This window comes from Hydractinia symbiolongicarpus, chromosome 2, assembly GCF_029227915.1.
Source record: "Hydractinia symbiolongicarpus strain clone_291-10 chromosome 2, HSymV2.1, whole genome shotgun sequence".
Taxonomy (NCBI): Eukaryota; Metazoa; Cnidaria; class Hydrozoa; order Anthoathecata; family Hydractiniidae; genus Hydractinia; species Hydractinia symbiolongicarpus.
The window spans coordinates 14,164,504-14,177,314 of NC_079876.1; the positions used below are offsets into that span (position 1 = coordinate 14,164,504).

A 12,811-nucleotide genomic window follows, 5' to 3' on the forward strand; every position below is an offset into this window, starting at 1 on the left:
GGGAGACAAGGGTATCCAAATTTTTATGAGACGAAATAATTATTGTATCATCTGCATATAGATGGTGGTAGTTTGAATTGATGACAGATTTTAAGTCGTCAATATACAAAAGAAAGAGCAGGGGCCCCAACACAGATCCCTGCGGCACCCCAAAAGCGTCTTCATGAAGCAGATCTGATCCTGTGTCGTTTACAAGAGTCAGCTGCATTCGGCCCGTTAAGTAGGACTCGAACCAGTCAAAGGCAGCATCTCTGATGCCAAAACACCATAGTTTTTTTAACAAAATTTTATGATCAACAGTGTCAAAAGCTTTTTTAAGGTCAATGAGCACAGCACAAACAAAGTTATGTTGGTCGAGCTCAGTAAGAATAAAATCAGAGACATCGACTACTGCAGTTTCTGTGGAAAAGAGTTTTCGAAATCCGGACTGTCTGTCATTCAGGAAGTTGTGCTCAGAAATAAAATGAGACATTTGCTCATGCACTAACTTTTCAAAAAGTTTTCATCAATAGTAATATTGATGTTGTCTGGAATTTCGTCACCAAATGACTCCTCATTAGCAAAGGGCAAATTACGAGAAAGACAGGGACTGCAAACGAAAAACAGTTTATCTTCAGGAGTCTTCATAAATTGTTGATATTTTTTATCAGAAATACGCTCACATTTTTTATGAGCCCATAATCCACACTTGTCACAAGAAAGTGCTTTGTGTGTTTTTGCCACAGGTTTTAAGCATGAAGAACAGGGATACTTAACAGGACCTGGGTTGAGGCAGATGTCCCCTGACAAGAGGATTAAAAAATAGAAATACTTGTGCCTGCTTGGCTTAAGTTTTGATAAAGCCATTAATTTTAATTGGAGAGTGAGCTGGCTTTCAGAAACTCTATTGCAGGCATCAAGTGAAGAGATAGAAAAGAAACTCCTATTTAGTCGACTCATTTCGTTGTTGTTGGGTGAGCTACTTTTGAACGAAGGTTTTGTATTGCTCAAAAATACAACGAACACAAAAATCAGTTTTAGCGTAAATGTGGGGTTTCCTACCTGAGTAAAGTTATTTTTAAGTCGTAGACAGATCATTCTACGGTTATGTGCTCTTCCAAAACTATGTTTGAAGGATCTAAGGCAAGCCCATTTCCTTACGATGTTACACAGAAGGAGCAGCAGGAACCCACAACACAGCAAAGCTACCATATTAGATGATAGATGGATAAAAAACTGACTGGGATAAAAACAATTTATTAACAAAAACAATAATTTAAAAACTTACAAAACAACAAATTAAAGAAATGAAAAGATATAAATGAAGTAAAAAAGGCAGTACAATATATAATAAATCAAAAAGGACTTAGCTGTCAAAGCAGGAGCTCTTCAAGCTTTAGTCTTCTTTTTTCTTTCTTCGACTTAGCGCGCCAAGACCGGAGCGTTTTAGATACGTCCGACCTCAACGAGAGCTAAGCACGGAATTGATTCTATTAAGAAATGACCACATAAATCAACATTGCTGTTGAATATTATGTTCTAAATCTCATTAAGAACTTTAAATTGTAATTAATCCTGTTATAAATTATAGATAAAATAAAATATGAAAATTATAAACTTTCTTAGGCTTTTACACTTGTAGCACAAAATGAATACAGAAAGTAAGGTAGATGAAAATTCTGAAAACGTAGACAAAAATGGGCAAAGTACGGAAGACAGTGAAAATTTAGGAGAAGATGATGGAATTGAGCCTGGTGAATTACCTTCTATAAATGAAAGTAAGTTGCATAATTTTGTGCTTTGTTGGGTTTTGTTTGATTAAAATGCAAAAATTGTGAAAACAATTCTTTTTACAAAGCACAGCTATACTATCACATCAAGTTTCCCTGTTGTTAAGCACTTATACAAAGCACTTAGGCACTACCACAAATATACAACTGACTTTATATGCAAAAAAGTATGCAAATCCGGTATTTCATAATGTATATGGTGTATATATGATGTATAATTTAGGTGGTGGTGATTGTGAAGTCAATGTGTTGGAAGATATTTTAGGAGCAGATGGCGGACATGATGATCTTCAGAAGGAATTGGATGACAGTGCCAGCAAAAAAGGTTTGGAAATATATGCACAACTCAAGGCTGTTGCCCAAACAGTATTTCTGATTAAATTTTTTTCACACCTGTTGATGCAATAGGCTATTTGCATGTCTGCTTTATTAACAAATTCACTTTAGCAATTGCAGAGTGCTGAACTGAATTAGAAAGGTTGACACATTAGGACTTAAATTGTCAAGTTTGTCAAAATTTTCCTATTGATTGTCGTATGAAACTAAAAACAAAGTTTCTACTATCCTTAACATGTCAGTTTAAAGCTCACTTCTCTATTTACACTAAGTTAATTTGATATAAGAGTTTCAAAAAATTGTCTAGGAATTTTCAGCCATGACAATTGTTGATGACTTTCAATAATGCCACTGCCTTCGCATTTTAGGCTACCAGCAGCAAAATATGCTTTTTCAATGAATGAGTTGTTACAAACATTAACCAATTAATCAATTCTTATGCCATAAAGGACCATTTACAAATTCTGTCTTGTAATATAGATGTATTGCCAGGAACTAAATATTTTCTTAAATGAATTAAATATTTTCTCAAAAGAATTTCAACATATTTTAGACTTTTTTTATTCAGGCCACACAAGAAAATAAAACGAAGATCAAAATAATGTTAAAAAATAACTTTTAACTTGATCCTATTTAAATAATATTTCTAAACAATTTGGTTTTATATTTCCAATTATGTAAATAAAAAGTAATTTTGTCCACTACCTGTCATGAAGCATTGTTACATAAATTGGTGTTTATGTAACAATGCTTCACAATGCAAGAAAGTTTCTGATCTTTTCATTAAATAAATTTAAGAACAAAAGCCATGTGTGTCTAACTTCTGCATGAATTTTGTTAAAATATAATTTTCTTTGTAACCTTTCGACATATATTGTATATGTTTATAAAACTAAAGCTAAAAATGAATTTGTTTTATTTTTCAATGTATTCTTTAAAGGAAAGGTATAAAAGATGTTGGACCTATATTATAGAGCTTAAAAAGGTTAACCAGTAATTTTTTTAAAAAGCTCTTTGTTCTCAAGACATTCACATTTAAAGAATTTCCGATTTAATTATCCTGCATAAATTATGATGTCATATTTAAGTAATAGCAAATTTTGACATTTTTTGTCATCAGTAATTCTAGACCTGTTAAAGGATGTGCATTCAAACCATGCATAGATATTATAAAGGTGAATTGACTGACATAAATTTTTTTGCTAAATTGGCAATCATTTTTTGTTGCAGGCCTCCTAATTTGTTTCCAATGACCAAATAACTTGGGATCTGCAAATAGAAATAGTTAGCAATCTCAATTCAATAGTAGTTTGGTTTTGATTGTAATAAATGCTAACTTAATTTTTGTTATTTATGGTTTAGTGGCCACCCCAAAGACGAAAAAAGCAAAAGCCACACCTAAAAGAAAATCTAGTCGGAAAACTAAAAACTCAGCAGCAAAGACAAAAATAGAAGAAGTTGAATCAACTGTTAAAAATAAGGTTGAAAGCGAAGTGACAGTGCCAAAAGGAGAACCTAAGACTAGTGACGAACAGATAGTTAAAACAGAGCAAGGTGAAAAAGTTATGTCTATGGAGAATAAAGAAGTCAAGAATGAAAATATCTCCAAATCAAAAGAGAAACCTGTCAAAACAAAGACTGCAAATAAGAAGTCTGGTAAGACAGCTACTCCATCTCAGAAAGCTTCAAAACCTGTAAACTCTGTTGGAGCAAAAGTCAAAACAATCACAGCTAAAGTTGTGAAAACACCGAAAGGAACTTCCAAGACTGGCAAAGGAACAAAGAAGAGTAAAAAAGAAGTGATTGAAAAAAAAGAAGAGAAGAAAGAAGGACAAGGTAAAAAAGTTGAAGAAACTGCTCCTGTTGAAGACGCTGACACTGATGCTGTACAAGAAGAAACATTAGAAAAAAAAGAGAAAATGTTAGAAAAAATGACTGCTCCTCCAACAGTCTCGAAAGACACAGAGAAAAAAGAAGTAAAGCCTAAGAAGGAAAAGTCAGCGGACCGTAAAAGAAAAGGCAGTACTAATCCAGCAGCAGAAGCGAAAGCTAAGAAACCGAAAGAAGTCAAATCTAAAAGTGATAAATCTGAGGTACCTGTATTAGTTTTCATTAAGAAGTTTTATTGTTGCCAATTCTTAATTGGTGAAAATTGTAATGAAATTTAGAATTGGAATTTATTTTTTTGTATTATAGAAGCAGAAGGAAGAGCAATTACTAGGTATAGTTTTAATTTATTTTTTATAGTTTTAATTTATTTATTTTAGTTTTTATTTATACAAAGTTGTTTAACAAAATGAAAAAAGAAAACAACTTTTAATTCAAAATCACATCAAATATCAACATTAGATGAGTGGAATGAAATAAGTTTTTTAACGAGGTTTTCTTTGTTTCTTAATAGATACTGGTGTTAAAGAAGAGCAACCAAGTGAAGAAGATATGAAAGTAATAGATGATGTTGATGAAGAATTATCTGATCATGGAAGCAATTATTCCCATGCAAGCTCGTTTTCCCATTCATTTTCAAGGTCACCATCGTTTTCTGGAAGTTTTACTGGATCCTTTTCTGGTTCATTATCATTGTCATCATTTTCTGGATCTAACACTTCCTTAGGTTTGGTTTATAGTTTAGAATTTATTATTTTAAGGAAACAAAAATTTTATGGCTCAGCTGTACTGTGATTGCATTTCGCAAGAAAAAATTTTCTTGGTTCTAAGAAATTACAAATTTTTAAGTTTTTTAAGCTTTTAGAGACAATTTGTAATTTAAAAATTTTGCAGGAAAAAAACTTGCAGTTTACAAGTGACCTTACCTTTTGCTGGAATAAACTTCACAATAAAAATTTTCTGCCTTCAATCTCATTGAACGGAAAAAACATTGTGGCATAATAATCATAACCAAACTTTCTCTAGAATGACTTAAACTTTGCTTCAGTAACCATTTTTATTTAAGAATTAGTTACAAAATTAGCACATGAGATAGCTTGTTACAAAATAACAAAAACAGCAAATCGCTAGAGTTGGATGCATGTTTTTTGGTAACCTTTTTTTCTTTTTAGCAAAACCTTATTAACTAAGTCCAAGGTTATGTTGTTTACATACGCTAAAATATACATGTTGTTTACTCGCTTTTATCTCCCTGAAGATAAATTGTGTGAAATTCTGTTCATGAGATAAAAGATTGACATGTGTGTAGTTATTATTATAACTTGGAAACTCGTGCTTTTTTAAGTAATGGGTTTTAAAGACGTTTACCCAGCATTAAAGCTACAAAGTAACGAGTAGAGTGTTTTCAATTTGTTTACATGTTTTAATTAGATTCACTTGGTAAAGAAGGTGTAAAAAAGAAAAGAAAAAGTCGAAAGCACACAGATGATCAAGGTTTGTTATCATTATCTTGCTGTTATGGGAACTTCCACGAACTGTAGAAATTTTAAAATAGCTTTTTTATTGCATCATTAGAGCATAACGAAGCATTGCAACAACACAAAGAATTTGTTGATTCCCTCTTAAAAGGTGCTCGTTACTTCATTGTGAAAAGTAACAATCATGAAAATGTTACTTTGTCTAAAGCTAAGGTGAGTAAAATGTAGTATTTTAGTTATTTCTTATTTTTTTATATATTTTTATTTATTAACTTGCCTATATTTGCCTGTATCATATTTTTATTTAGGGTGTTTGGGCTACTCCTCCTGCAAATGAGAGGAAACTAAATGATGCTTATAGGGTATGTTAGTTTGCAGAAATATAACAATAATAAAATTTTACTTTGCGCTATGTCATATTTATTATAATATAATTACAGACTGTGCCAGAGTTAAAGTAATACTTTGTTATATTTATAAATTTAATTATATTTTAGCATTCAACAAACGTAATATTAGTGTATTCTGTCAAAGAAAGTGGTCGATTTCAAGGATTTGCTAGATTGGCGTCAGAATCTCGTCATGATGGTATTCCTGTCCCTTGGGTATTGCCACCAGGTTTCGACAGGAGAATACTTGGAGGAACCTTCAAAATCGATTGGCTCAACAGGTATGTAATGTTTATGTAAAAGAAAAAACTGTTACTGATCTATTCATGGCTTTTTAATACTTTTTTAGCATTAAACATGAGAAAAGGATTAATATTTTACGCAGTTGTCAATTAAGTTTGTTACAGCTTAGACAGTACTTTAAATGCATTCTCTTGGCTGGACGCTCATTGATAACAGTACCAATAGAAACCGAAAGGAATATTCTGCGTAAATACCATTATCTGCTTAATCAGAAGTTTTTTATTTGTGTGTTCAACTGCATCTGTTTAAAAAAGGCTTAAAATCCAGGACTTAATATTTCCTTACATAAAAAGAGCTTAGATTTTTTAATACATTTTTTTTTAATAAATCAATATAAATCATAAAGTAACAATAAATCTAAAGAGGGTGTCCGTTGAAGTCATGCAGAGACAGAGTACAGCTATTAATAATGTTGAAGAAACACAGGATTAGTACGTTTTTAAAAAACATTTCTAATTTATGGCATGTAAAGGGTAGCGATTCTTTATTTTCCTTATCATACTTGTGAAATCTCTTCAGAAAAGATGTCCCATTTTCCCAGTGCGCGAATTTAAGAAATCCTTGGAATGAAAATAAAGAAGTTAAAATTTGTCGAGATGGTCAGGTTGGTTATTTCTGTAGTATTTTTAGTAATTTAATAACAAGTGCAAACTTAAATAACGTTATTACACCAAGCCAATTTTTTTGTGGAAAAGATTTCTGTGATTTTTAGGAGTTAGAGCCTAGTGTTGGAGAAGTACTTTGTCGTATGTTCGAGGAAGATTTAACTATAGACCTTTCCCGAGTGGCTCGCCACTTAAAACAAAGAAAAAAGCTTGGTAGTCAAATGGGGCATAAACGTGAATACCATCCAAGGTTTGTTTTTCTTATTATATGCTGTATTCAAGTTGAATATAGTTTTTTTTCCTCTCTATAGTTTCAAAGTTTCAAAGTCCATATACAATAGGAACTTTTTGTTCTTTATAATTGATAGTCATTTCAGTATACTTATATCTGGTAGGGATATCCTAAGAATGGAATATATTTCTCTCTATGAATGAAACTTGTGGATCAAAATTCCAGCATAATTGATGTTATCTTTTATATTTATCAGGTGTGGGGGATGAAATCTCCTGAGAGTTCTACCTCACGCAACCACAAAAAATAGACTTTAGTTCTAAATTTGAACTTTTGCTAGTTCTACTATGTTACTCCTATGAACTTTCTTCACATGAACTTCCTCTGATAGGAGTTGTAAAGCCGTTATTACAGTTTATACATATCCACTGAACTTTTTACTTCATAACTACTGAACTGTTATTAAGTCATATGAATATGAAGAAGGGTAATGTAGTTATGTGTGTTATATGTGGTGCAAAATGGTAGTATAAAATTGAATTACGAGTACACCTTTTAAAGATCTAAGGCATATTCACGCAACCTGAATTAGCTTGAAATTGCCAAGCTTTCACATTAAACGAGGCTCAATATGTTGAATAGCATGTAGATTCAATTATTCACCAATATTGGAATTGCGAGATGAAGATGTGTGACCAAGTTTATTGTACATAAGCAGAAGGAAATTGCGAATTGTTGATATCCAACTTTACCCGGATTGGCGAAGAATAGTTTCATTACCATGGAGCATACGTTAATTAGATGTTTCCAATAAAGTTTGACGATAAAGTCATTGAAGACCTGGTTTATTCATAGCAGTTATAAAGCCTGGCAAACAGAGCGCGGTGAATATACATGTTATGATGCAATGCGAAGATGTCATTCAGCCTTCTGTTTGAAATAAACTTTATTTTCATTACTTCTGAATGAACCTTTTAAAAGCAGCCCAAAGTTTGTGGTGTTGCACATTTCATTTAAGTATATAGACTGTGTAAAAGCTAATAATGGTTTGTTTGATTGGATGAGAGGTATATATTAGGTCATTGCCTGTTCCTACGAAGTTAGTCATACTTTGACCAAGTTTTTATTATAGGTAAAGTTAATCCTTAACTAGTTATGTACACCAAAATAGATACCATTCGATAACATTCGATTAAACTTAAGTGTTTCTGTTTTTATTTTTAATATCTTGATATAGGTTTAGGGGTGGTGGTCAACGTGGAAACTGGAGAGGAGGTAGGGGAGACTTTCGAGGTGGATTTAGAGGAGACCGTGGACGCTTTGGTGAAAGACGAGGAGGATATTCAAGAGATACTGGTAACTGCTTTCTTTTGATGTTGTTGTTTAACCCTGTTTATCCTCTTCTTTTATGGGCACATCAGGACTCAGAAGGTCTAAAATCTGACATAAACTTTGACATAAAATATTCTGCTGACGTCTTTAATTTTAACACTGGAGTGGAAAACTAAACTGTGTTTTGGTTGCTCAGTTGATGTCATTAATTACTCATAAAAGTAATTTTTGAGCATAATAAAGGTGATTTGGTAATCCCCAAGTGATTTGCTACCTAACGATACACATATATATTTGATGGAAATTTGAAATTGGTAAATAATTTTATCAGGACCAAATATTTGTCCTTGAAAAATATCTTTCTGAATATATTTCTGTAAATGCTTTCATTTTGTATTTTAAAAAGTCAAAAAATTTCAGACCATTGAGTTATTTTAGTCAAAAGTTACAGCAAAACAAATCAGGGAAGGAAGGGGCCCAACCTCTTCCTGTGTAAACCGAAAACTTGCTCAAGTCTCTTGCTTTGCTAAATTATAGAGCTGCCAGATGGTGTCACTTAAATAAAATTAGGAATGGAAGAAAATGATGAACAAAACTATAAATCTGATAGGTATCAAATAACCAATATTTTTCGGGAATAACCTTCATCAACCTGCTTTTTTAGATGGGAGAGGCCACTACGAAGACAGAGGTTTTCAAGACAGAAGCCATTACAACGGTGGAGATGCAAGATACCAAGATGTTCGAGGGCGTGGACGGCCAAACAGATACGGTCACAACGAGCGATTTAATGAACACTTCTCACGCAACAGGTCTCGTTCTCCAGAATACCGCCGTGACCGCGATCGAGAGTCTCGTGAGCGAAAACACAGAGATAAAGTAAAGGAATTCCTGAAGAATGACAAGTAGGTTCAGTTTTTGAGAACAGCAGGACATTGCCGACGTGAAGTGACATTTTCCTGTTTCGCGTCGGCAAAATTGTGTTTGACGTCAGCAATTTATCTTTATTTTGCCACTGTATGCTCCAATATAACAGTTAATTTGAAGAGAAAATTTACAAACGACTTAAATAAAAACCACGTCAGCAAAAATTTTTCCTCTTGTTGTTTACACGTCGGTATTCAGCAATTGCCAAATGCCGACAAATGCCGTGAACTTACTATAATACCGCAATGATCCAAACAATCGAGGGGGGGCGCTTAAAAAATGCTGGGCGTTTATAAATTTTTCTTATTTTTATACAAATTAAAAACAACGGTTATTTTCAATTTTGTTTTTTTTTCTGGAAAAATAAAACTGAACAATAGATGTAGCAAAATAAACTTTAGTCTTGTTAGGGTTCTCAATATAAAAAAAGTAAAATTTTCAAATAAGAGACCAGTTTCTCGAGGTATTTTTCGATTAAGCGCACCCTTTTATCAGGTGGGCGCTTATTCGAGGGGGGTGCCTAATAAGTGCTGGGCGCTTATTGAACTTTAAGGAAATTACCTGGGCGCTTATTCGAGGGGAGCCCTTGAAAAATGCTGGGCGCTTAATCGGATCAATACGGTATGCGGTATTTTTTGCATTTGTAAGTGGCGGATTTGTAATTTCAAAATGTTTTTTTACTGCATTCATACGCAGAGGATAAGCGATTTCAAAAGTTCGTTATTGTATTCTTCTCTGGAGATTGTTGATTTTGTTATTGTTTTTTGTTCGTTTGCCGTGTTTTTCACACAAAAGTATTGATTCTACCTATTCATAACTTTCTGTTTTAGGGCGAAATTTGGTGTTCGAAAAGAAACTCTGTTACACGGATCTTATTCTGATTATGTTAGAGAGTTTCAAAGACAGAAACAAATAAGGGTAGGTACATTGTACTATTAGGCCGGATGTCCACGAGGCGGAAAATGTCGAGGCAGACTACTTTTTCCGCAGCGGGACATGCGCACTGGTAGATATTGCGCAATATTTCAAGGTAGCTGCGGAAAATGTGGAGATACGAATAGTAAAATTATGTTTCTAATATTCGCGACTACTACTAGAGTAGTCAGGCTCGACGTTTTCCACCTCATGGAGATCCGGCTTTAAGATCTTTATTATTTCTTTTCGATATTTTCTAGTATTGTATTTTGTGTGTTGAGAATAATTTTTGTTTTTGCAGAGTTCATCATCTTATTATCCTTCATCATCGTCTAATCATCATCATTATGAACATCGCAGTTCTGGTAGCAGTCGTTCTCACGTAAGTTCCACCTTGAAGAACTTAACGAATGCAAAAAAAAAAAAAATCGAAACTAAACATTTTAAAATTGATGTTTCTGCATTTCTGCAAACACTTACATATGTTGTCGCATTTTTTAAAACTACCTATAAAATGACCTGTTTCCGTCCGAGCTTTTCTCAGATCATTAGTTCTATTATTATTATTATTATTATTCCGAATATTTATACAGGATATAGCCACTTCAGTGTTGGAAACTGTTATCAATGTGGGTCCTGTGTTTTGAATGTATACATTAAGTATACACCGGCAATACCTACCCAATTTCCCTCACATGGCATGGGTTGACCCGTAGCTGTGGTAAAGGCACTTGCTAAACATGCCCACGCTGTGGACCGAACCACGGACCTTGTGATTACGAAGCGAACTCCATAACCACAAGGCCACAAGGCTTGCACAAAGATAGAGAACAATAGACCCTCGAAGGGTTGAGTTCCAAATGAAATTATATTTATTGTTATTAAGTCTTTAAAAATAAAAATGAAGATAGTCAGTATGGTATAAACCAAGCTTTTGAAATCAAAATTTAGCTTTAAAATATTCCAATACACAATAGTATACAATAACAGAACAGTTTAAAACCCTCAAACTTTCTGGTCGCTAATTTTTCTCTATTTTTAAATGGAAAATTAAAACAGAGAAAAATTAGAAAAGCTTCTAAAAGATGGTGTGTCGTTTGGTTTTACCTTTGATTTTATTACTACGAAAATCCAAATATGAGGACAAAACATAAAGTCGACTCAACTATAATATTGATACCTAAATATAACTTAAAAATTATCTGGGAAAACAAACTTTCATTTATAAAGAGTGCTGTCTTTATTCTCGTATGAACATACCAGATTATGCGCATCGATCCAGTTGGTTTTATTTATGAATCTACTTGCAAATAAGTTATTGGTGGCTGTCATATAAGTAAATATAATTAAATAATAATAACAATTGTCTATTAGAATCATAACATAAGTTAGCAAAAATTACTTGAGCACGCGTACAAAAATGTTTTCTTCGAAGAATAATGTATGATTTTAAACAGCTTTTGTTTTTTTAAACTTGTTAATTTTTAGTACCATGACCCGAAAGAGGCGGCTGAAGCTTTTTTAAGGCGACCAAGAAGATGATTGGACGAAATCTCAACATGGCGTGCTGGTGACGTACCGTTGGAATTTTATAATCATTTAGACGACGAGCGACGTTGGTTTGTGCCGATATAGATTGCACTACGTCAAATCGTTTATCAAGAGGCTCTACTCTATTTGTAAATATTATTTTTATTAAATTTGGATAAGAAAAATCTGATATTTTACCTTTCAAAGACTTATTTTCGCGTGCTACAAAAAACATTTTGCGTATATTTATTTTCGCGAATCGTCGAGATATTCCTCTGAAAATCTTTTTCGCAAAGAACTACTATCAGTAATCGCAATTTATTTTATTTATCGACTTAAGGTAGCCTTTAATTAAAAACTTGCTCATATCACAGGCTCGACATCATTTTTTATCAACTACAAACGGAGAAAAAGCGTTAACTTAAAGACGGCGTCCTACTTATCCGGGGTCCCACTGAACGACAGTATACTATATATAGTAGTTATCGCACAGTGCCGAGAAAAAATATCGGAAATTTTTTTTTGAGTTTTTAAAATTCTCGTTTACATATAATATACAAGAACTAAAAAACGGAAAAAATATGACAAGTGCGATAACTAGTTTATCATATAAACCAAGCATAAATCGTTGTAGTAATTTAATATACTCGACAGATGAGTGTTTAATTTCAATCACGGTTTACGACGTTTAAAAGCGAAAATATTTATTGCAAGATATATGTGATAATGCCTTTTAATTCATAATAATTTTTTTTTAATTATTCGCGATATGGTAATTATTTTAAAGGAAAAACAAAGGCTGTTTGTGGCCTTAGTTTAATTAAACTAGTCGTTAGCCCTTGGAAAATCCACGAGTTCGCCTGTCGCAGCTAAGCTACCATTTTGCGTGACAGACAGACAGCCGTATACGGCATTATAATATAGATGAAATAAATTTCAGAGTAATATATTCATGTTAATTCACTAAAGTAAGAAGCAGTGATTTATCTGGTAAGTTCTGGATTTCTTTTAAACTAACCTAAAGTTACAGTTTAACTAAATATCCCTACGGTGGAGACGACTGGCACTTCTCTTTAATGACTGTCGAAACAAAAGAATGAATAATTGA

General features: G+C 32.9%; 1 protein-coding gene across 1 annotated transcript; it reads left to right on the forward strand.

Moving 5' to 3' along the window:
- Positions 1–1,478: 1,478 nt before the first annotated feature.
- Positions 1,479–11,900, forward strand: LOC130629561 (YTH domain-containing protein 1-like). The gene is made up of 16 exons (XM_057442818.1): positions 1,479–1,757; positions 1,993–2,094; positions 3,468–4,198; positions 4,302–4,326; positions 4,507–4,719; positions 5,424–5,486; positions 5,568–5,683; positions 5,779–5,832; positions 5,968–6,140; positions 6,682–6,766; positions 6,875–7,017; positions 8,237–8,355; positions 8,996–9,236; positions 10,089–10,176; positions 10,475–10,555; positions 11,662–11,900. The coding sequence occupies exons 1-16, from the start codon at positions 1,628–1,630 to the stop codon at positions 11,713–11,715; spliced, it is 2,418 nt and encodes an 805-aa protein (XP_057298801.1). The 5' UTR covers positions 1,479–1,627; the 3' UTR covers positions 11,716–11,900.
- The last annotated feature ends 911 nt before the right edge of the window (positions 11,901–12,811 follow it).

Bases quoted from the DNA above. Each gene is read 5' to 3' on its own strand.
- LOC130629561 (XM_057442818.1), top strand. From the start codon at position 1,628: ATGAATACAGAAAGTAAGGTAGATGAAAATTCTGAAAACGTAGACAAA. The intron at 4,720-5,423 runs GTTTGGTTTATA...TGTTTTAATTAG, and splicing joins TGGATCTAACACTTCCTTAG to ATTCACTTGGTAAAGAAGGT. The intron at 10,556-11,661 runs GTAAGTTCCACC...GTTAATTTTTAG, and splicing joins CTGGTAGCAGTCGTTCTCAC to TACCATGACCCGAAAGAGGC.